The sequence below is a fragment of the Rhamphochromis longiceps genome, linkage group LG2, assembly GCF_057381845.1.
Source record: "Rhamphochromis longiceps isolate RC_006_pf linkage group LG2, R_longiceps_female_GT1.1, whole genome shotgun sequence".
Taxonomy (NCBI): domain Eukaryota; kingdom Metazoa; phylum Chordata; class Actinopteri; order Cichliformes; family Cichlidae; genus Rhamphochromis; species Rhamphochromis longiceps.
This window is the reverse complement of record NC_140558.1, coordinates 35,135,210-35,159,817: the sequence shown is the minus strand read 5'-3', so window position 1 is coordinate 35,159,817 and position 24,608 is coordinate 35,135,210. Positions and strand designations below refer to the sequence as shown.

The following is a 24,608-nucleotide window of genomic DNA, read 5'->3' as shown; positions in this document are numbered from 1 at the left end:
CAGACCAACTTTGAAACAGAGGAGAAACAAAAAACAATAACCTATCGAGCTTATTTTCAATATTTCACCTTAACTGAACAGTAGCACAATAAAGGAAATCAATTCGCTAACTCAACAATCAAATATAAATAATAATATTTTATAAATAATTAATTAAGGTCACCCCCCCAAGATGCATCACTTAGCACATTCCAAGTAAACCTTCCTGTATTTAGAAGTGCTGGTTGCAAATGTGGCTGGATCTCACGTGCTACGTGGACCGACCCGCAAGTAATTTAGCAGAGTGAGATGTTTTAAACGTGGCTAATGTGCTTTCAGCAAATGTGAAATGAACATGAGTACATAAAATCAAAGGTTAGGCGTTGCCATTAATGTGTTGAGTGTGGTAATTGCGGCAGTTATAAGAACACAGATCTTATAGCTGAACCACATCCTGTTCAAAAAGTGCAGGAGTCATGTTATTATTATTATTTCTTGGAGCATACAGGCACATAAATTATCGTGATCCCGGGGGGAGTAGCATTAAAAAAGATCACAGAGTAATATTTGGAAGTGATAGGGAACAGATATCTTTCTTGAGAAGGACCTTTTCAAAACCAGTTATGCAAAGATAGGGGCTTGTTTCAGCACGATACATTGCTATGGTAAATAGAGAATATGTTTGTTAAATACTTGTGTTTGTAAATCAGTTCCCAGGATTAAAGCGCACGAGTCACATCCGCCTTATAAAGACAAAGTAGAGCCAGTTTGTACAGGACACTGCACGTTCCCGACACCACCCTGCGTCAGTCAGGCTCCTGAACACCGGCTGCGCATGGACGTACAAGTCCACGCAATTACCGCGCGCAGTGTCATTCTTGAACACGCAGTCAGGTGTCGCGCTACTATCACGCTACCGGCGACGCCGCCCTCCTCACACACACACACACACACACACACACACACACACACACACACACACACACACACACACACACACACATATGTTCACGGCACTGGAATCGTTTCATTTATTTATTTAATAATTCAGTCATGTGGATGAAATGCACAGGAGCGGATGACGTAGCGCGCGCGTTCTAACGTGTGTGTATGTGCGTGTGGGCGTGGAGGAAAATGTCAACGTGCAGCGCAAGAAGAGGCTGGAGCTGATGAGAGTCATGTTATTACGAAGCTTCAGCCTTCGCGTTAGCTGCTCTAAAATATCTGATATCCGGGGAGGAAAGTTTCTAAAGGGGTCGGCTGTCGGCAGTTAGCGGAGCCCGGGGTGTTGAGGAGGCGGGAGAGGTGAGTTCATTGAGCCCTCCACAGCGAAGCGAAGCCCAGCCTCCCTTCCTGCATGTGAAGCAGATTGGGCAGAGACGTTCACAAGCCTCGGGCCACTTGTGACCGCCGTTGACCTCCTATTTCAGGTGAGTTTGTTCGCTTTGCAAAGCCGGGGAACTTCTAGCGTGTGGTTTGTTGACTGACAGGCGGCTAGCTCCTGTGACACATCCGCTAACGGTGCAGCAGTAACGGATAGAGAGGCACCGTCTGGACCTCATCATTTCTGGCTTTCGATGTGAGTTCAGCCTGCCGACAGTAACTATCAAGCTTCTTGTGGAGATGTGAATATTGTGTTTGTGGTTGAATGCTGAACCGATATGACACAGCTGTCCCACTCTGCCAGCTAGCCAAAGAGGAAGCGTGAACCTCGATGATAACGGGCGATTAACATTCAACTGTTTTTGCTGCCCCCCCTTCATATCATCAGAGCTGTTACATTATCTTCCCGGAACAAGAGAGGCCTCTGGTGAAATATTTAGACCAGATTAGTTTGTGGTCACACCAGCACAAGAGCATCGTGGCCGTGTTTGCTGAAAAAACATCAACACATAACACCGTGCAGCTCTGAGTGCAAGGACAGCCGTCCTGGCCGGAGGATGATGATGATGATGCTGCTGCAGCAGCAGCAGCAGCCTCTCGCCGTGGGGTGTGGTTGGCTAGCCGGACAAACAGGTTTTCAGCAGTGTAAAAACCCTCCCACCCGGCGGTAGTCTACCCTTTAATCTCCTATTTGACAGCTCATTAGAGGGCCGGCGACATCGCATTAGACCATCATCTCCGGCATATTCCTCTGCCCAGGCAGCCCACTACCATGCATGTTGTGTTTCTCAGGCTCTGTCTGTCATAACAGTTTTGCTGCTGCTGCTGTAGCAGGCGGCCCCAGAGGCTCGTAAATTTGCCCGAGTGGACACCCAGCATGTGTTGCACACTCACTTGTGTTTGATCAAAAGCAGGGATCCACATTGTGATGCCTCCCTTATGAGCTGCTTAACTGAGCCCAAAAAAGTGGAATTAAAGTATCATCATATTGCAAAATACAGATCTGTCTACTGATATTTTGGTCTGCTCTGTCAGATTTAGCAATTACATTTCCTGGGACCCCAGTGTACGTCACTGTTTCCCCCTCTCTTTCCTTCCCTTTCTATAACTTAATTTGTACACTAATACTTCATTCATAATCCTATTGCTTTCTCCATATCTCTGCCTTCCTCAGTGTAATGTGCTGAGTGACAGCCTGCTACCAGAATAATCCCAGTGCTCTGTTATTCTCATGTGTATAACGCTCTCTTTCCTTATCTGCTGCACTTTCCTCATTCTTATTGTGTTGCAATGCCGGTCTGGAGCGGGATGAGGGTATCACTGCTAAAGCGCAACCATGCATGCAAAAGCATACATACTCATAGAGGTACACAGAGAGGCTGAAAGCTTTCAGCAATGATAATTACGACTATGTTAACACATTAATAAACACCAAAGACCAGAGCCTGTGCAATAAACCAGCAGTACAATGTGTGTGTATGTGACACAGTGAGAGAGAGACTATTGTTTGTGTGTTTGGGTTGACTAGTCATTGGGGTCAGTAACTTGTAGTCATTCTCCTGGCATAGTAGTTTTTAGGTCATATGCTCCACTAGTGTTGCTCTTGGCTGGGTTACTCGGCCTCTCGATGGGATCTTTACTGTGTATCTTAAGATTCACTTAAGATACACAGTATCTTAAGATACACAGAGGGTGTGCGTGTGTGTGTGTGTGCAGACTGTGGAGGGGTGTCTGGATCATGGCCAGCCTTGTTCTGACAGTCTACACTCTGCTGATGACTGCAGTGAGGAGGCTTGTTTCTGTGTGTGTGTCTGTGTATAGGCCTAGGTGTTGTAACCAATATGCAGTGTAAATAAGATACAGTATATTAGCCTGGCCACACCCTCAGTGTTGATTTTTTTTTTTAAACTTGGAAAGAGGAACAAGGAGTCAGTGTTTGAGCTCCTATTTGCTTATGTACTTATTGGGCCTTTATGTTGCTGTAAAGTGTACTTAATGTTTAACCCTCGGTAGGCAAGTGTGATCTGTCTGGCTTTGAGTAGATTCATCTGTTAGTGTGTAATAAGCTTGTGTCCATTCAGAATGTCTGCTCAAGTAAAAAGTTAACTATTAAAGTGCATTACTGTTACACATTCATGCATACAGCACTTCACTATACGTGCTTTTTATCTGTCAGGTGCACACTGACACTAGAAAGGATGAATTGGGAACAAATTGGGGTTTCGTATCTTGGCAAAGGACACTTTGACACCTGGGATTGAGATTGAACCACTGATATTATGATTGGCTCCCGAGCTGTAATTGCAACAAATTCAATGATTAATGCAAAAGAAACAGTTGTGAAGTCATTAGTATGTTAAAACAATTGTATATGTCTGCAACCTTAGTTTTTCATATGGCAGTTGAGAACAGCTTTATTGCACTAAGTACTTTCCGCTCCTCTCTTATTTCCCCTGGGGTCACCACAGCGGATGGAGCCACATGTGTGATTTGGCACAGATTTTACACCAGACATAACCTGACTGAGTTTATGTCTCGCCCAGATTTCAGACCAAAGCAGTCTTACATGTGTAAGGCAAATATGCACCAAGGAATCCAAACACTTCTTTTAAACCTGTGGTTCTCAAACTTTTTCTGGCATACCTGACCTCAGAAGTTGAAAAGAGTTAAGGCCATGGATGGTATAAAACACAGGCATAGCTTTCGGCTGAAAAAGAAAAAAGACGCTATTGCGGAAGTGCTTCAAACCTGCATTCTATCTGAAGGCCACCAGATGGCGTTAGCTGGGGTTGCAAAAAGAACTTCTTGTTGTATACAAGTCTATGGGAAAACTAAAGAATCAGTTACTCATTTGGGGTCATGTTTAATTAAAAATTATGTCTGTTTGTAAATCTTGCTCATACTGTTTGAAAAAAGAGTATTATCCATGGTTCATTGGCTGACGACTTGCTGACCAGTCAACGAGTGAGCAGTTTTCAGTCAGAACTGCTCCCTCTCATCCATTTTTTAAAAAAAAGCCAATATGGCAACAATGAAAACTCTGCCACTCTCAATTCAACAGTTAATTCCATATTTTTTTTCCGTAATCATCCTCACCTTACCTGGAGTGGCTCCACATCCCACCAGGGGGGCCCACCCCACAGTTTGAGAACCACTGCTTTAAATGGATGGGTTAAGTCAAATGTAACTCTAACAAAGTCACTGGGAGCTATAAAGCAGGTAATTAGAGAGAAGAAGATAATTAGTGACACAACAACACACATAAAAATTAATAAGGGTAATCCCTTCACCCAAAAGATGATGCTGCAAAGTTTTGGCATGTCACACAGGTTTAATTTTATTTACTTTTTATTTTATTATCTTACAATCTAAAACATATTTCCTCATTTGGAATTTTTTTCTTTTTGCAGTTATAGTATAGTGATTTAGCTCAAGATGATGATCTCAGAGCCACATTCACTGCACTTAAAAAGGCCTTGAAGGTAGTTTTATGTTGATTTATTGTTCAGTTTATATAACGTGTTGCAAAATATGACTTATGATTGAAGTCATGAGTCATAGTGACATTTTTATTCAGAATGAATGTGGGTTTATATTAGCTAAATATAGATGTTGAAGACAAATCTGTTAATTTTGTCTGGTGAATTGTCTTGTTGAAGGGTTTTGCTTCCTTTTCCATCTCAGTGTAAGCTACACAAACAGTTTACACTTAGAGTGGACGAGGTAATTTAAGGTCTACGATCTTTGCTGGTTTTTGTTTGCTCCTGCGAACATTAAAGGTGGTTCTTAGCTTCTCGGTGCCACTATAAAATTTTCCAGTTTCACATAAAACATTCCTGGCTTTCAATGATCTATAAAACTTTGAGATTTAGCGCCTGGCTGCCAGCTTGGGAACATGATGTGGCTCCAGAAGGCTTTGTGGGAACTGTGGGTGGCAGATGTCTTGTAGTTGCTGCACAAATATTTTAGACTCAGGTGAAATCTTGGCTTAGTATTTGTAAGATACATACTCAACTTATTAGGTACACTTTATGGTTTATTATTACATCAACCATGTTCATCAGACCTTTGGAAATTCTGAGCAGAGATGCCTGTTTTTTTTCCTGCATTTCCTGAGTTGTGTGAGTCACAAAAACAATATAAAATACCATATCTGTGGTCACAAACTTTTAGTTATTCCATGTGTGGGTAATTCTTTACTATTTAAAAATACTCTCAGTGCCACTATAACATATCCCCATATTTTGTTTTCAATGCTCCCCAGTCTACACTCACAGACACTTTTTTAAAGGAACACCTGTTCAATGCAAACATCAAATAGCATGATTGTTGGTGTCAGACAGGCTGGTCTGAGTATTTCAGAAACTGCTAATCTGCTGGGATTTTCCCAGACAGCGTTTACAAAGAATGGCTCAGAAAATATCCAGTGAGCAGCAGTCCTCTGGGCGAAAATGGCTTGTTATTGTCAAACGTCAGAGGAGAATAGTCAGACTGCTTTAAAGCTGATAGCTGATAGAAGTCAAATAACTCCTTGTTACAAGCAAGGTGTGATGAAGAGCATGAATGCAGAACACATTGAATTTTGAAGCATATGTACTACAGAAGAAGAAGACCAAACCATGTAGTCTTTACATAATTTCCTCTGGGATTGGCTGGTGCTCCTTAAGATCAAGAGGTTAGAGTTTTTGGCTCACTAAAGGTGGACATTAGAAGATTAGAAAAACATTGCCTGTTCTCATGAATCTTGATTTCCACTGCAACATTCAGGTTACCATAAACAACATGAAAGCATGGCTCTATCGTCCCTTGTATGAAAGATTCAACGATGGTTGTATAATGGTGTGAGGGATATTTTCTTGGCACACTTTGGGCCCCTTACTACCAGCTGAGTACTGTTTTAATCCAACAGGCTATCTGAAAATTGTTGCTGACCATGTCAATCCCTTTATGACCACAGTGCACCCATCTTCTGATGGCTTCCAGCATAACAACATGATGGCACACTAAAAACACGCCATGTCACATAGCTCTAATCAAACATTATCGTGTTTCTTGAACAGTTAGTTCACTGTATTCATATGGCCTCCGCTGTCACCAGATTTCAATCTAATACGGCACCTTTGGGATGTCCTGGAACATGAGATTCACATCATGGATGTTTAGCTACCAAATCTACAGCAACTGTGTGATCTATCATGCCAATATGGACCAAATTCTCTGAGGAATGCTTCTGGCAGCTTGTTGAATCTATACCACAAAAAATGAATGCATTTCTGAAGCCAGAAGGGGTACAGTGCAGTACTAGCAAAATGTACCTAATAAAGCGGCAGATAAGTAGATCTGTGTTTTCTGCTGCTATGACGTTATGCAATCTCATCTCATCATTGATCGAGGCAAAGAAATCTCTGATCTCACTTTATGTCGTGTGCTTCTTCCTCTGTAGTATTTTTGACAAGCAACAAACCCTTGGCTTCCTGTTTGCACTAACTCAGTGTACACGAACAGTCAAGTGTGATATGTGCTTATGGGTCTATCTGTGCTTCCTTAGAATAAGAAGAAAAAAACAGGGAAACCATATGTCATGCCTCTCAGCCATTTCAGCTGTGGCACACCTGGTTTTTGATAACAACACTGACATGCATAAACATGCTGAAAACAGTAGAAAGTGTGCTGAAGCCATTTATTGTTGTTGCACATAAACTGCACATAAATTATATGTGCATGTTTCCACCTCACTTGCATGTGTGTCAGTTGTCTGTTGCGCTACTGCAAATAAATACCCGTTTGTTACTATTGTGAATGGGGTAGAGGACTTTTGGTGGCTGTGTGAATATGTGTCAGCTGTATCTGTCCCTAATTGTTCAGTTTAAGACTCTGTCTGTGAATGACCTCCCTCTATTGCTTTCTCTGTCTGTGTGAATAAGTGTGAGATCAGTAACATTGCCATGCCTTTATGTAAGTCTGGATAGATGAAGAGGGGGTGGGGAGTTTAAGGGGACAGAGGGGAGTTGGGTAAGAGCTAGTTTTCTTTTGTAGAAGTATGCAATTTCCTTCCTGTTTTACTGCTTTACCTCTACTGTAGGTTATATCTTCCACCTTTTCTCTGTTATTCCGTTTCCCTTCTCTCCCTGCCCCCACTGGTTCCCAGCATTCAACTGTGCACACTGTGTAAAAATTCATGTGGAGGAAAGCTTCCTCGCCCTCCAGCATCGACGCATTTCTGTCTCTCAGTCAACCTCGTCTCAAAGATGCAACCAGATAACAATACCATGTATGCACTTATGTATTCTTTTTTTTCTTTTTCTTTTTTAAATCTGAAGCTTCTACACAAATAATGAACTGTATGCTTTTCACATCCACCGTGAGGCTCCTTCTTCCCATCATCCTTTGCTATGAGAGGCGTTTTTGAGAGCAAGTGTTGCCTTGGTAACTATTTCTGCCATCTGTGTATGTTGTATGAATGCGTGGCAATGTGTATGTAGAGAAAGATGGAGGCACCTGCGGTCTTAATGCTCCAGCTTCCTCATTGTTGCATTATTTATTTAATAGTTAGCAGAATGACTGGAAGGTTACTGGGTTACAATCCACTCTGAGAAGAGATTAGAGGAGTCCGCTTTCAGCTCAGAGGATGTGTGCCACTGTAACACATCTGTAACAAAATATGCAAATAAAATAGCTGCTATCATAACCTGGCCTTGCTTAGTGAGTAGGAGTATAAGAGATATTCAGTCGTTAATTAAAATTCGTTGGTGTTTATTTCTGTATGCCTCGCTTTTTTGCTGTTTAGCCAAAGGTGATATTTGATTTGAAAAGCTAATTTGATTATTTAATAATCACATTTTCAATCAAGATGTGACATTGTGGCTCCTGTAATCAGAAAACAATGTTAGTGACTGCCCTATTCTAATATATCCTGTATGTTTAGGGAGTAAAAGGAGACTTTGAGGCAAATGTTGCTCTTATATTGTGCTGTGAATATAGCGGAGGAATCAAATGACAGTAATGCAAGCAGCTTCTGCCTATATTTGGCAAGACAACATGAAGATATCTGCTTAAAACAATAATCTATTCAATAATGGGAAGACAAGAAGAAAGCAATAGAAAGGCAGACATGGACGAGGTGAAATTAGTGAATTGTAACTCCATTAGAGCACTGTGTGAGTGTTTGGCTAATTGTCATCTTAGTGATAAAAAAGTAGTGATATGTCATTAGTTTAGAACAGGTAGGAAAGATTTATGGGATCTGCAGCCTGAAGACTCGTGAAAGCAAAGAAGAGATTTCTTAATCTACAGAAAGGAAGAAGGCTACTGTGAGATGCTAAAACTTTGATAGCCAGACACTTTTTCATGCACTGTGGAGCTGCTAAGTACAGCCCAGGGACTGCAGCCCAGGATGGTGATAAATGGCCCATGTGTATATGTTGGAGAGAAAAGGGTGGCAGAGGAGAGTGCAAATGTTAGTCCCCAAAATAGTTTGTGTTCCCCAGGCTATATTGCGTCATTATTTGGTTGCTTGGCCCCGGAGTATTGTAGTTCTGTGTAACCCAGATTTTAACCCTGACTCAACCTTTTTTTTTCCCCTCTCTGCTTGTCTGTCTGTCTCTCTCTCAGGTAGAAACTCTCTGCAAGCTTTAGCAACAATGTAGACGTCCCGATGATGATGATGATGATGCAGGGCCTTGTAGGGAGGAGGAGCAGCGACTGATTTTCTCCTCAATTTTATCACACCCTGCACTCTATGTCCGTCCCGACTGGGCGGCTAGAGTGCTATGTCATCAACCACACCCCCATCGGCTCAACCGTCTAAGAAGGGACGGAAGCCGGAGAAATCGGAGGTGATGGCTGATTCGGTGCCGGCCACCAATGAGGAACTGAGGAGCAAGATCATGGACCTTCAGATAGAGCTACAGCAGGAGCGTGGGAAGGTGAGGGTGAGGAAGAAGAGGAGGTGGAAGAAGCTGAGAACATGCGTTTAAAGTTAATAAATGTGGTTGAGAAGTCGTCTCCTATTTTATCAACTCAGCAGAAACAGGATAGAAATGGTTGCCAGTTTTATTTATAAATTATTTGCAACCAATGTTTAAAAGCATGTAAGCACACTTATAAAGAAGCAATATCTCTAATAGGACAGTAGGGTTACCTAGCGTGCAGTTTGACTATTCTGTTGCTGTGAAGCAACAGAATACATATACTTCTTTTTTTTTCTTTTTCTTAAAAAAAGGTCTCCGGGCAGTTTATTACTCCAGTCTGCTCACTGACACACAAACCTCCTCTCTGTGCTCATCTCTCCATCCCTCATGGCTAGTTTGTTTTAGTCTGCCAGGACTTAGAGTAAAAATATGGAAATATGCACAATAGAGTCAGGACAAACTTTATGTAAATACTGATGGTTACTTGTCAGGGGTACTCTAATCTATATTCTGCATTATGTCCTTCTATCAGGTATGCAAACTCCGCGAGCGGCTCCAAGAGCAGCGGCAGGCTCGCGAACTTGAGCAACACAAGCATGCCGTAGCACTCACTGACCTGCGTGCCAAACTCCATGAAGAAAAGCTACGTGAAATCGCTGCCATACGGGAGACTCTGGCACGGCAGCATGAAGCCGAGCTGGCCAGAACAATCAAGATCCGGGATACTGAGGTTCAGAGGCTGCAGGGTCTTGTGAATGCACTGAGAGATGGAGCTGCTGACAAGCTCAAAAATGCCCTTCTTGCAGAGGCTAGGGAGGAAGCCAGGAGAGCCTTTGATGGGGAGAGAATAAAGCTCCAGCAGGAGGTAGGTTTTAGTAGGTACAGGGGTGACAAGTATAACTTTTTCACATGTCAGATTGTGGAAAGTAGAACATGTATAGGGTATATGTTGATCTAACAAAGTTGTAAAATGAGTATTGCAGACTTGATTTTCGAGTGCACTTTGTGTTTAAATACCCTTTGTGTGTGTGTGTGTGTGTGTGTGTGTGTGTGTGTGTGTGTGTGTGTGTGTGTGTGTGTGTGTGTGTGTGTGTGTGTGTGTGTGTGTTTTTGTGGGACTATGCACACTTTTGTAGTTTGGTCCTGAAAAACAGGAAGCAGGGTGGAAAAGCCTGTTGCCAACCTATTGTTTCACTGTAGCCTACCTAGATCTGTCATTAAACTTATTAATAGGACAAGGGCAAGTATTTACAAATGCACAGCTGATGTTCTTTTTGTTGTTTTTGTTTTTGTGTATATAAATATTAAAATGTGTGCATCGGGCCATTTCAGATTCAGGAGCAGAAAATGGCTCGGAAGCAAGCCGAAGAGGCTCTTGCAAACGCTCTTCAGGCTGATAAAGCCAAAGCAGCTGATCTCCGCACAGCCTACCAACAGCACCAGGACGAGGTGCACCGCATTAAACGCGACTGTGAGAAAGACATCCGCCGGCTGGTGAGAACACATAAAGCTGGAAGCCACGATACTGTGTACCCTCATTTTTAGATGACTGATAATCAATACAAAAAGTATTTTCTAAAAGACATTTATCAGAATCCACTTAACTGTCAAGCCAAGATGAATTAAGTTTAACTTTAAATTGAATTTCAATTGGCAATATCATAATCACAAAGCCCAATATTAATCAAATAACTCCATTATTCCTAATTAAATAAGCAATAAATAATCACCCTTAAGTATTAAATACTAAAAAATCAGAGCAGATTGGCCTCACCAGGCCAAATCTCACAACTTTCCTCACTGTTTTTAAATCCTGTTGGTTTAAAGACACACAGGCACAAAAATCTACCTTTACTTAAGCTTAAACTTTTTTTTCAGGTAAATAGAGGTTTATGTTGTGCTCTGTTGCTAAGAAGCTAATTAAGAAAGTGTTATTGGGGCATTAAAAGTGTAATAGCCCTCCCTGTTATCACTGATTTTATAGTTGGAGATTAAACGTGCCTCTTTATGTGCATCACAAGGAGCTAACTATTAGTGAAGTGCAAAAACAGGGAGGTGTACTGTGTGCAATAAGCAGACACATCTTACACTGCATCATAAACTAAGCATGTTATGCCTGAGATAGATTAGCTTCACGAACCCAGCAGCTGTTAACGCTGTAGTCCCTGTCTGTCCAGATCATATTTGAATGACACACACACTCACACACCTACACACACACACACTCACACACCCACACACAGATTATACAGATTGGTTTCCTTCTACTGAAGTTCACTTCCAGCTCGGGGCTTATCTCACTGATGTAGCATGAAGGTTAGGCGCTAATTGCCACAATGTCTGTCTTGACCATGTGGTGCTATCTGCAAGTATAAATGTCTGTGTACCTGCTGCAGTTACTGATTTACCCTATTACATACAGGAGGGCTACAGTAACAGGCATTGTTGTTAGTAAAGGAATGCTTGAGTGAGGAAACTCAAAGAGTAAAGCACGGCTTATTGATGGAGAGCAGGCGGTGCAGGAAATACCGGCGTTAAAGAACAAAATACGGAGGGAAGTAGAGGTGGTAACAGCTGTCAGGAGGGGTTGCATGAATGCAGAGCAAGAACAGAGGCTTATAAATTAATCAAACCTAAAGCAGAGTGTTATAAAAGCTAAAACATTGTTAGTCTTCAGCAAACGCCATCTTACACTGAAGCTGTGCACAATGTACATACATAAATTATAAAGAAAAACATTGTACATATGAACTAATATTCACATATTGGAGGTGAAACGAGTGAAATGATTAGATTTAGATTTAATCGAATCGGAGTTTTCTGCTGCTTCTCAGAAATCTCTGCACTTTTGTAGACAATAAGAACAATATTTTCAGTGCTTTATTTTGAAAAATAAGACCAGACAGAATAAGACAAGAGATGGACTCCAGCTGCTTAGATAAAGATGATAAATGAGAGTTGAGAGGTGGTTTACATATGAGTTTGTGATGTGTGGTGAGTGAGAGGGTTCCCCTTTTGATTCATTCTGGCATAACCGCAGTGGAGGGACAATAAAGTGTAAACAGAAAAAAAACATTAATAAACTAGTAAAATAAAAATAAATAACATGAGTAATAGAAAAAGAAAAGACTGGAAAAGGTCTTAAAAATAAAATATTAAGGACTTCGGTTAGACGTAAAACCTATTTACTAACTCCTTATAATGGCTATAATCTAGTTCTGTTTCACTCCTTTAGATGGATGAGTTGAAGGCAAAGGACCGGGTGGTGTGCGCTCTGGAGAGGGAGCTGGGGTTACAGGCTGGCTATGCCCAGAAGCTTCAGCTCCAAAAGGAAGCCCTGGATGAGCAGCTGGGTCAGGTACGAGAGGCCGAGAGACACAACCATGGCAGCCCGAAGAGAGAAGTGGTGCCTGGACTAGGAGAAAACCCAGACTTGCTCAACAACCAGGTATACAAGTGTCAGTATTTTATGCTTAAGATATTTTTATATGTTCCGAAAGTTTCCCATATTTACAGATATTTTATATTATATTTTATATTACAAATTTTAATACAAAGTAAGCACAATGTGAGGTATTTCTGGTGAGGAGCTTTTAAAGAAAAATAAGTGATAAAAAAAAAATCACAGTGGAATAGTGATTTTGTAGTGCAATTGATAATATTGATATTAATAACAGATGCCATAGAGTTAAAAATTGAAATTGGCACATCTGTGAATCCGTGAGCCGTACATGGAGAATTTAATATACGTTGTTGTTTATGCAGCTTTTTCCTGATTCCAGCCAACGCCACAAAATCAATTTTGAAGGAATACTTAAGTTGTCTTTACAGACAAACATTATATATAAACAGCGCTGTATAAATGTGTGACTGGGTGCATGAGAGATGCAGTAGATAGTGCTTTGAGTGCTCATCTGACTAGAAAGGCATTATTTAAGTACCAGTCAATTTACCAGTTCATAAATCACATGGTTACTGTACTTCACATACACATTCACTCTGTGAACAGCCAAATCATCTTTCTTGCCATCACCTCCTTTTTACTGTCCGTCTCCATTACCTGCATGCCTGCCTGCATGTACTCCCTTTTTCAGTTGTTGTCTTCCTCCTCCTCTTCTCCTCTCCCCACGGCTTCACAGGAGGTGGAGGAGCGTGACATGAGGAGGTTCCAGTTGAAGATTGCAGAGCTCCACTCAGTCATCAGGAAACTGGAGGACAGAAATGCACTACTGGCCGATGAGAGGAATGAACTAGTGAGAAAAACACGCGTGCAGTCATTATAAACATACAATTATACATGCAGACATTTTTTAAATTATAATTCGCATAAGTTTAGACACCATGAAGAGTATGGATGTCGAATAAACCTGAATCCGAATATTTCCTAACTTCCTCACTGTTGATGTTGACTGTCCTAGTTAAGATGGAAATTCTGTGGCGACACTTAAGATTACAATGTCCCCCCTCCCTGTTTCCTTCCTCTGTTCAGTTGAAACGGGTGCGAGAGGCAGAGAGCCAAATGAAGCCCATGTTTGAGAAGAATAAGCGGCTGTCCAAGAAAAATGATGACCTCCTGCAAACACTGCAGCGCATGGAGGAGAAACTCAAGAACCTGAGCCGTGAGAATGCTGAGATGGTAAGTGCAACCAACATGTCTTCCTAAACATCTGCTGATGACTCTTAACTCCCTCTTTTTTTAACCCGAAGATAAAATCAAAAAGTAGTAATAGGATGTAGTAGATATTATAGTTTTATCTAGTCTATTCAAGACGTTTTATGGTTTTTAGGGCTCTCTGAAGGAAAGAGGACCTCTGCTGGTCATTTGATGAATAGCATGAAAAATAATTAGTCCATCTGTTTCCCTCCTGCAGAAGGAGAAAGCTTCCTCCTCTCGGCCACCATCACAGCAGCAGTCTGTTCAGGCCCAGATGAAGCGACCAAGCTCCCTGACCGACCTGACCCACGCCCATGAGGAACAGGAAGTAGAGTTCCTCAAGCTGCAAGTTGCTGAGCAACGCGGCATCATTGATGAGCTCACGCAGGTCAGGACAGGGTTACATGACTGTTAACACATAAGGTCATACAACAGTATATACTCAGATAACATTACTCTGTCAGCTCGTCTGTTAGATGTTTTTAGATAGCTCTCACTATAATATCTCTTAATGTATTGGCAATACATTATGGCAAAAGATTATTATTGTAGGCATAATAGGCCCCGACAAATGCAGGAGTATTAAGAGAAGTAACAATATTGATATTCAGTGATTTAAAATCGTATATTCCATTATATCAGCTGAAAATCTTTTTTTCTTTTTCTTTCAGACACACGAAACATGAACAGATTTACATAATATTTCTTATGTGTAGTTATTTATTTACTCATTTAAGCTCTGCTTGTTCTGTTTGGATCATCTGGTTGCTATGTTAAACCTGTTCCAAGCATTTTTATTTCCCACAGTCAACTTGCCCTCTGGTGTCCAAACTGCAACATCAGCACTCCACATTGCTCTTCTGTCCCGTCTTTACTTTTTAAATTAATCGGCCTGTATTGAGTGCCGAGGCCAACAAATCAGCAAACAGTTCTGGCTCTGCAAATGATAATATGATTTTTCATGTGTGTACTTCACTGGAAGCGTATAGAGGTTTCTGTCTTGATATTTTATCTGTAATATGTCAGTGGATTTTTTTAAGTGTGCCAATAACAATATACAAATACATAATAAAATCATCTGCATTGCCATGGCTAGAAGGGGGACGTTTATTGTGACAGTACTAACACTGAAGTTGTGCTTCTCTCTGCGTTTTTGACCCCTCTGGATCAGGGGAGCATACATGTCTTATACATGTCTTATACATGTCAGAAGGATCAATGGTTATATGTTTGTTTGTTTTTTAAAAAAACAAAAAACCTTGAGAAGAATGGCCTAGTCTTTAGTTTTTGCCTATGTTTCCCCTCTTATCTTCTTTACATTCACTGACACTGTCAGTCTGACAGCTTGAGTTATTAGAAGCTGCTAAATTCTTGAATTTACAGTTTAATGCTGTGACTTTATTTAATTTGAAATATAGAAAAGAAATGTAACTAAATTAGACTCTGCTGAACAAAACATTTTATGCTGATGGCAGGTAACGTTTTGATTGATGAATGTGAATCCCGTGCCACCACAGATGCCTCCGATTGCTCTCTTAAAGGTCAGAATTTAAAAATGTTCATCTGTTGTGTCCTTAGGAACGTGATCGATTGGTGATGAGCAAAAAGAACAGGAAGAAACCTTTCAAGCTGCCGAAAGTGAGTTTTCATCAGTGTTTTTACACATCTGTTAATCCAGTGGTGTGTAACTAAGCAACTTCCCTATCTGTGGTTGACTGACCCTTGAGCATTGTTTTCACTTGTGTGTTTGTGTTTAATTGGGCTCAGGGGACAATTATGACACCATCCCTCACTGCTGGGACCATCACAGTGAGCACACACGCAGCTAGTTGAGAATTATTTGTTTTGGGGTTTTTTTATTATAGATTTTTTTTTTATGTGAGTATACTTTTGTTCTTTATAAGATAGTGTTACTAGAGACTGGACATGCATCACAGAAACTGCAAGCTGTATGCAGCATTTCATGCTTTTATCTGTGCCAAAGGGATTAAAGGGATGACAATATCTAATTGGCTGAGGTGACAGAGTTTGAAAGAAATAATTGCTAAGTACTTGTGTGTGCATGTTTGGGCTAATACATCAGGGGACATTTTAGAGTCTGCGATGTTGCTAGGAGGAGGAGTTTGTAGATGCATGACATTTATTTTCTTCCTCCTCCTCCTGGAACCAGTTTGTTAGCTTGGCAGGTTCAGCACTGAATTGGGGCACAGCAGCTTGGCTTTTGGACTTGCACCTGGAAATTTGGCTTTCCTTTTTAGGACAAACCCAGACACTGACCATTTTTTTTCGTAGGAGTTTGATTGTAACCAGAGGCTTTGTTGTCGGCTTTTTAGATTTTGTTTAGGAGTGACAAAAAAAGCTGTTGTACTTTATGGGCTGCACTTCAGTTTTTAGATCTGCTGGTGTTTTTGAAGATATGATAGATGTATATTTAAGATATTATTTGTAGTTTACTTTTTGGCCTGGCAACAACATGACAGAGTACATCCTCTTTATCCTCTATTTCTCTTCTTTCATTTGCCTGTGTGCCCTGGTCTGCCTTTATTTCTCTGGTTGCCAGGAAATGACTTATAAACATGATGGTAAGCACTTTGGAGTCTGGAAAAGTTAAAAGCAAAAAAAAGTAAACAGTCAGTGCGGTCATTCAGTCTAAGTTTTTTAAAATGAGATTACTGACTGAATGACCGTGTCTAGATTTAACAAGTTTGAACTTTTAGTAATTTTTCCTCTTACTTTGCAAAAGTAATTGGATTTCTTTTGGGTTTGATGACATAAATATTGGTTTAAAAGTTTCCTAAGCTGAAATCAGATGCAGTATAGTTCTGGATAATAATTGTTTTTGTTTCCAACTGCTGATACGCAGAATAACATATGTGTAGATCTGAGGTTGATTTAACCCTTTTCCCCCCTCCACTGCTCTCTGCAGAGGCATGTTGTGGAGACATATTTTGGATTTGATGAGGAGTCGATAGACTCTGAAACCTCCTCACTGACCTCTTATAACACTGACCTCACTGACCGCACGCCTGCAACTCCAGAGGAGGACTTGGAAGAGGTAGGAAAGTCCTTTTGTATCCACTGAAAGAAATATCTTAACATCTTAAACAGCTGCAAGATGTGGAAAATAAATCTTGGGTTAATAAATCAGAAGAAAGTAAGATGGAACGTTAACAGTAATTTGCAGATTAATATATGTGATTATGAAAAAGTAAAGGGTGAAGCTTTATGTGTTAATTTGACACATTCGCTCTTTGATATCACAGAGCATTTCCCGTGAGGAGTCAGAGCTTCGTTTTCGTCAGCTCACTAGAGAGTACCAGGCTCTTCAGCGGGCCTACGCTCTCCTGCAGGAGCAGACTGGGGGGTCTCTGGATGCAGAGAGGGAGGCCAGGGTTCGTATCTGCTGCCACCTTCCAAATGTGCTACGTACAAGTCTAACTTCCAATTCAAGAAAATATTTAGAGCATAGATCCTCATTATGGTTTTCTCAGTCTGCTCTATTCATTCCTTTTGTACTTGGATTTAAGTCTCTGATGGCTCATTTTCCCGCCCACAGACCCGTGAGCAGCTGCAGGTGGAGCTCAGCAGCTGCCAGGCAAAGATCGTGGATCTGGAGAAGGCCCTGGCTGAGCGGGGGCAGGTAATAAAGACAGTGGATGGGGACAGAAGCTCACTGGTCCTGCTCTCACTGGGCCTCCTGCATGTCTGTCTGGCTGCTGTGCTCCTTGGCTGGCGCTTTGCTGACCAGGTCTGCCGCAGATTCCTGTGATGTCACTTCCTGCATGTGTGATGTCAGTGCTGTGCCTGCATTCTCTCCTTCACCCTCTGCCCTTACCGATGATGGTGTTTTATTTTAAATACTTGTGTCTGAGTTACTCATTACAGATTAAACACTTCAACCACCTTGATTCATTTTAGCTTTGTATAGATTAACACATAAGATTTTCATGTGGTAGTATATAACTTTCTGTTAAAACATGAAAATACTCACTTAATACAACTTGATTTTGGTTATTTGATGTGTACGAAAGGCATCTTGGTCTGAGAAGTAAGCCAAACCACTGGATGTGTAGTGGGAAAGCCTCTGGCTTTTTTTTGCTTAAAGAAAGTAGTGAGAGAATCACTGAATTTATCATGCCGAGTTCATATCAGGACACTTTGTTTACTTTTTTGTGAAGCATTTCATTGAGTTACTGCATGTTGCCTGTGGCTTGATCCAGCTGGTATTCTGACTCGCTTTGCTGCTGTTTTTCATCTCAGATTGCCATTTGGTCCTCATGTTGCTGTGAACTCTTGTTGCCTGTGATTGCAGCTCTTTTGCTTTGGTTATCTGATTTGGCTTCATTTGTCTGCATCAATAAACTTGTGCTCCTGCCACCCTGTGCTATCTTTTTTGTGTCTGTTTTGCATTTGCTTGTGTCTTTTAAGCTGCAAGTTTGAGGGATGGGAGTTTTGTTCATCACACTATGTCATTGCAGATCCTTTAAATCTTCTTCTGTTCCTGCCAGTGTCATTTCTCGCTCATGTTGTGTTTGGTTGTTATGGCAGGATTCAAAGTGGGTAGAGGAGAAGCAGTACTTGCTCAGGACCAACCAGGAACTGCGTGAGAAGGTACATTAGATTAGCCTTCTATATCAAGGCATTCAGTACTAGTTGTAATACCTGATTTTCATGATCAGATGTGTTCTTTATTAACCACCTCTGAAAACGTTATATTTTGTATAAACATAAGCAGAATAAAAACTTTTACTGAGAAAATAGTGACAGAGTTAGTTAATGTAGCTGTTTAAAAGATAATTATCTATGTAACTCTCAGTTGATTAAAAAATTGATAACATTTATAAGATAACTAAAAGTAAATACACAATTTAAAATGTATGCACGAGAGTAACAGCTGTAAAGATGTGCTGTAAAGTTTGTAGTTATAGACACAGAAAGCAAAGTCAATGCAGTTCCTTAAGTCTGCATTCTGTCTAATGGCCAGGAGGGGGCAGATCCTTTGGCTCAAAAAATAAGTCAGGCTTTATAGAAGTCGATTGGAAATAACCCTCAGCTCCCTTGATCAGTGATCTAAGTTAACAATTTCCAGATGATGTTATGGACTTAATCACTAGGTAATTATTTTAATATAAAATTATGTTCTTTTGCAAAACTTTGGCCCACATTAAAATAAAAAAGAAGCCTCAAACATATTATTTGTAAGAGTGGGCCTATTTGATTGATGCCAGTACAAGTGTGCAGTGTCTCTCAGTTTCACAGTCAGATTCACTCACAATTTTTATATATGGTTTCAAAATTGCAAGAAACTGACAAAGCATTGCAGCTAGAGTGGCTTTGTCCATCTTCTTTATACAGTCTATTACATATTGTGCACGGTGAACAGACTTTTGGCATCTTGGACACTGTCCTCAATATTTACAAACAAGACTTTGAAACATTTCATAGTGTTTAGTATGTGTAACGAATCTGTTGTGTTTGCAGATGAGTGCGCTGCAGCAGGCGGAGTCCCGGCTGCAGGCTGAGGTTCAGGATGCTCGGGACCAAAATGAGCTGCTGGAATTCAGAGTCCTTGAACTGGAAGTAAGAGACTGTGCCAACATCATACTGTCACCAGGAGGTGACAACAACAATCTCAGCTCCAGACGCAAGACCTATATACAGTGACTCATCAGACAGACAGACATAGCCTTAAACACACTGCTCAGTTCTTCACTGTATGCATCTGTGTTTCCTTGTTTTGCATGGCAGCTGTGTACTTTACCCTTTACTGAAATTGAATATTTTTGTCAATGAAGAAATGTTTTGTCAAGAATATAATTTTTAAGTAAATAAAAATATATTTAAGTTCACCATCCACTCCCATTTTTCTTCATTTTGTCTCATTTTTGCATGCATATCCCAATTTTCTGTTGTTGTATTTTTCACAATTTGAAAGTTGATGTATATGAACAAAATGAGGACGGATCCCATGGAATTATGCTTTTGTTTCCTTTTTTAAAAAAAATAAGAATTTGCATACCATACTATTAAGATGATATTTTTTATTTCTAAAGTCCCATCACCCTGATGGAGTCCACTCTCCATCAGTTTAAATAGCAGTTGTATCTCAATGTTGGGAAATGACACGTCACTGGCTTAATTTAGAGTTTCAGCATGTTATTCTGTTGGCTTGGTTTCTTTGACCCCTTTTCCATCGGTTTTCACCGCCCTCCTTTGGCAGATCCTGATCATGTTGTCATTGTCATGTAAGTAAATCCCTCATTCCCTGCCATTTTGCATAGTGTCATTGACTTACACCACCATTTATTTTTCTTTTTGTTGATCAGAACTGCCCGTGGTACAATGAATAATTGCATAGCTGACATTATGTGTGAATATTAACACATTGTTTGCATACATAGGAAAGGGAACGCAGATCACCTGCCCTCAATCTCCACATGTCTGCGTTCCCTGAGAACAGTAGCAGTGCCCTGCAAGTCTACTGCCACCAGGAGGGAGTCAAGGTGAATGCACTAGTAAAAAACAAACAAACTAGAACCTTTCTTCTAAATGCTTTCTTGAGTACCTGCACAGTTAATATAACAGCCTTGATGATTTAGTTTGGGGGTTTTTGCAGGATGTAATCATTCCTGAACTGATGAAGAAGTTGGATATTCTGGGAGATAATGGGGTGAGTTCGAACCCACTGTAAAAAAATCACTTTAGTCTTAAAATTTCTAATGAGTCTTTGTCAATGTTGTATTTTCTAAAGAATCTCAGAAATGAAGAGCAGGTGGCTGTGATCCAAGCAGGGACTGTGATCTCACTCTGTGAAAAGGTGAGTGGAAAGTTTCTCTTTTCTGACACACAGTGGACAAACATTGCTATAACACCCTGTTACCACAGCAAAGCCATTTCATTCAAGCCTGCATATTTGATATAGCAAGGATTTAATGCTGGATGCCCTCACTGATGCAACCCTCCCCGTTTATCCAGGCATGGGGCTGGCACTAAGAGTACATTGGTTTGTGCCACACCCCTTGGCTGGGTTAAACATCCCGAGCAATGGACAGTGCACAAGGTGAAGGAGAGAGTGCAGATAGGGTGTTGTGGGTGGAGTTGAGTGTCAGGGGTGATTTGTGAGAGAAGAATAGCAGCAAGAGTAAAACAGACTGTTGTGAGCTCTGCTATGATGTATGATTGGAAGACACCGTAAGAGTGGCAAACTTGAGTTGGTTTGGACATGTGCAGATTGATATATTGGACAAAAGGATGATAAAGATCGAGCTGCCAGGCACGAAATAAATGAGAATGACCACATAGAAGAGTCATGGAGGTGGTAAAGGAGGATATGCAGAAGCTCAGTGCAACAGAAGAAGATGCTAGAGAAGGGGTGAGAGAGGCAAAAGAAGAAGATAAAGACGGATTTCATTTAACTCATTTTTTGTTTAATTTAGATTAATCTTATAGAAGCAAAATGTGAATCCCACACCTTTCTGTGTCTTCATCTGCAGTGGTTGAAGCAGATAGACAGCACTGAGGCTGCCCTCACGCAGAAGATGATCGACTTGGAAAATGACAAGGTGAGAAAGTTATCTACAAATGCATAAAATTCAGCTTTCTACAACATATTCAAAGCAACGTGTTAATATTATAGTCTCCTGTTGTTATTATGTCAAAGAACTTATCAAGACTAATACGTAATTATAACTATACTACTATGTACAACATGCTACCTTCTACCAAGCCCTGCATTATAGATTATAACATCTTATTGCAGGAGCTGTTTAGTAAGCAGAAAGGATTCCTTGAGGAGGAGTTGGACTACAGGAAGCAGGCCTTGGACCAAGCCTACATGGTACGAAGCTTGGAGCAATAATACACAGCGTGCTTTTACCTGCATATGAACACAGACATATCTACTGCTTACCATTGTGTATATTTTACTTACAATGGCTGATGATAAAGTAATTCAGGAATGCAGGGGTGCAGCATTATCATTTCAGCATGAGATAAACATCTAGGACCCTGTTAACCATCACAAATGCAACATGCTCCATCAAGGTAAAATTTGCTACATTGTGTTGGGATACTGCATCTTTTACCACTGAAGTCTAAATTATTTTAATAATCTTAGCCACTCAGTTGGCCGGGATACGTGGCCACTTGTTTATGACCTAAACCTCGATCAGATTTACTCTCTCTTGATTTGAGAAAGTATGATATGATTCATTTATGAATATCCTATTTAAAGTTGCTCAGGAGAAAGTTAAAAGAGTGAGTTTAATAATAAGGTTTTAATTATATATTTTTAAAGCATGAATCTTAAAGCATTCTCCACTTCCACTGATTTAACTAGACTGTAGCCAGATAACAGAAGTTAACACTTAGATCATTCGCCATATAATTCTAACCATTTTACTTGGTCAGTTTTGGTGTTGCTTTGTGTTTATAGTCCCACTTGATATTGTGTTGGGCTGATCTTGGTTCTTACTTGGAATTTGTTGTTTGAACAATGTGTAAAGAAAAGCACAGTTTGTGTTGTTAACCAAATCAAGTGACCATGTAAAAACCAAGGTTGAATAGCCCTCAATGTAAAGTGGAAAAGTGTTCCCCATATCTGCCATGGTCACAGTGTTGTGTGTATGTGTCTGTGTGTTTGTGTGCATATGTGTATTCCCTTGTTTGTGCTTGTGCATGCCTGTGTGTGTTCCTGCATGTGCATGTGCACGTCCGTGTGTGTGTGTGTGTGTGTGTGGGTGTATACATGTATGCGTGTATATGTGGCTGGCTGTGCAGAGGATCGAGGAGTTGGAGGCCACGCTGTATAGCGCTCTGCAGCAGGAGCAGCCGGCATGCCAGGCGGTGGCTGAGTCGCTGACAGACAGGCAGAGGGAGGAGCTGAGGCTAGCCGTGGACAAGCTGCGGCGTCAGATTCTCCGGCAGAGCCGGCAGTATGACAGTCAAATCTTACAGGAGCGCATGGAGCTCCTACAGCAGGCCCAGCAGGTAAGGCTCAAAACAAACCCAGTCAGGTTGTTGAGTCCTGCCCTCCCTGAATCTGACCCCTGGTACCTGTCTGGAACTTTTAACCCCACCAGATCTCTGGTGCTTTGAAAAAGATGCAGTATCCCTGTACGTGCTACCTGTAACTCTATCTGTAAGTGCATATGTAAAAGTGGGTGAGTGGAAAGATGAGACAGAATGACCTTGGATTTGTGTGAGTGTTTGTGTGTTTCATTGTGATCTGAATACCCTGACACCTTCAGTATCCCTCCACTCAGCAGCCCTTTCGATACTTTACACCCATGGCTTTTGGCATTGTGTTATCCATTGACTACATGACACTACATGTACTCTAACTCACTAACAAAATATCCTCTAACCGTACTTACTGCACATTTTTAATGTATCTACTAATTAATATGCTCAAACTACTGAACCGATTAGAAATCAACATGTTTGCAGGTCCGAGAAATGCATCTGATTTAATTTGTGATATATTTTACAATAATAACTCTGAGAATTATGCTCACTTAAAAAGTCCCCACAGTGTGGCTTTTATTAACACTCGTTCCAATTTCTCTGTAGTTAAGAAGTGATATTTAACTGGAGCATTCACCTCAACCTCAATTTGATTTGCTGCACAAGATATTAACTTCAAAATGTCATGTATTTGTTTTAAAATATGCCTGCCTGCCTCAGTTGTATTTATGTACTGTATAGTGAGCACTCACAGTGGAAAGCTATTTAAACTAATATGTTAGGAACAAAGAACCGAGTCACTGATGAAGCCACTCAGCTTTTAAGTCTCAAACAGTGTCACTGTTAAATCTGCTCTTCAGTTGCCATGGCAGCTCATTCCAACAGCTGCCATGGAGACAGTATGGCATGATGGGAAAGTCAGAAGACTATTTGGAGTGTCTGCAGGAATAGATTGATAGCAGCCTAACTTAACTGTTGAACCATGTGTGAAATAAATAAAGAAATGAAATGAAATGTTGTTGCACCTGAGGAAATGATTGTGTCAGAATCAATCAGATGTGTTTCGCGTGGCCACGAGCTAACCACTTCTGTCTTTTTGTTGCAGAGAATAAGAGAGCTGGAGGACAGGATTGACTTGCAAAAGAGACAAATAAAGGAAATAGAGGAAAAGGTACACACTCAAATTTGACTTGTTTTTTATTAGTGCAAGGTATCAATGACATCTTCTGTGCGGTGGTGTTTTCTAAACTTTTTGTCACTTTTTTCTTCTCTCTCTTTCCTCACCTGTTGATTAAACCTCTTGTGTTCCTTTAGTTTTTGTTCCTCTTTTTATTTTTCTCTTTAGCATTTATTCTTTGGCCTTAATGAAAATGCCCATGGACCCACATCAGGTAGAAGTAACTGTATAATACTAGAATTCGGCACAGTTTTGATGCCTGCCAATAATTCTTAGGAAAGAGTTCAAATTTTCTTTTCTTTTTCTTAGGTGTTAAGGTGCTGTGGTGGCGAGCGAAGATGAGATAAAACCTAATTGTTTTTTATGCATTTGTAGACAGTTCAACTAAACCTTATGGCCTTTTTGATAAATGTGCACTTTTGCAGAAGACTGGAATGCAAACATATTTGAAAATTTAATAAATAACCAGATATACATGAGAAGAAAGTGAGATTTATTTATAAGTAACATCTGTTATAGTGATCCCTGGACCTGGAACATA

General features: G+C 40.6%; 2 protein-coding genes across 3 annotated transcripts; both read left to right on the top strand.

Annotated features, from left to right (window-relative positions):
- Positions 1-870: 870 nt before the first annotated feature.
- jakmip1 (janus kinase and microtubule interacting protein 1) lies at positions 871-24,501 on the top strand. Of its 2 annotated transcripts, none has more exons than XM_085425468.1 (23): positions 871-1,409; positions 8,974-9,287; positions 9,805-10,137; positions 10,605-10,766; positions 12,508-12,720; positions 13,412-13,525; positions 13,762-13,908; positions 14,144-14,314; positions 15,505-15,564; positions 16,853-16,981; positions 17,190-17,318; positions 17,483-17,566; positions 18,475-18,537; positions 19,408-19,506; positions 20,328-20,429; positions 20,543-20,596; positions 20,678-20,743; positions 21,420-21,488; positions 21,686-21,763; positions 22,705-22,914; positions 23,996-24,061; positions 24,205-24,281; positions 24,377-24,501. In XM_085425468.1, exons 2-22 carry the CDS (start codon positions 9,132-9,134, stop codon positions 24,253-24,255), a joined length of 2,556 nt encoding a protein of 851 aa, XP_085281594.1. In that variant the 5' UTR covers positions 871-1,409; positions 8,974-9,131; the 3' UTR covers positions 24,256-24,281; positions 24,377-24,501. The 2 variants fall into 2 exon arrangements, with proteins under 2 accessions (XP_085281594.1, XP_085281584.1); XM_085425458.1 differs by having other exon boundaries at positions 17,483-17,674.
- Positions 15,977-16,981, top strand: LOC146677730 (uncharacterized). The gene is made up of 2 exons (XM_085425480.1): positions 15,977-16,508; positions 16,853-16,981. The coding sequence occupies exons 1-2, from the start codon at positions 16,400-16,402 to the stop codon at positions 16,882-16,884; spliced, it is 141 nt and encodes a 46-aa protein (XP_085281606.1). The 5' UTR covers positions 15,977-16,399; the 3' UTR covers positions 16,885-16,981.
- Positions 24,502-24,608: the final 107 nt, after the last annotated feature.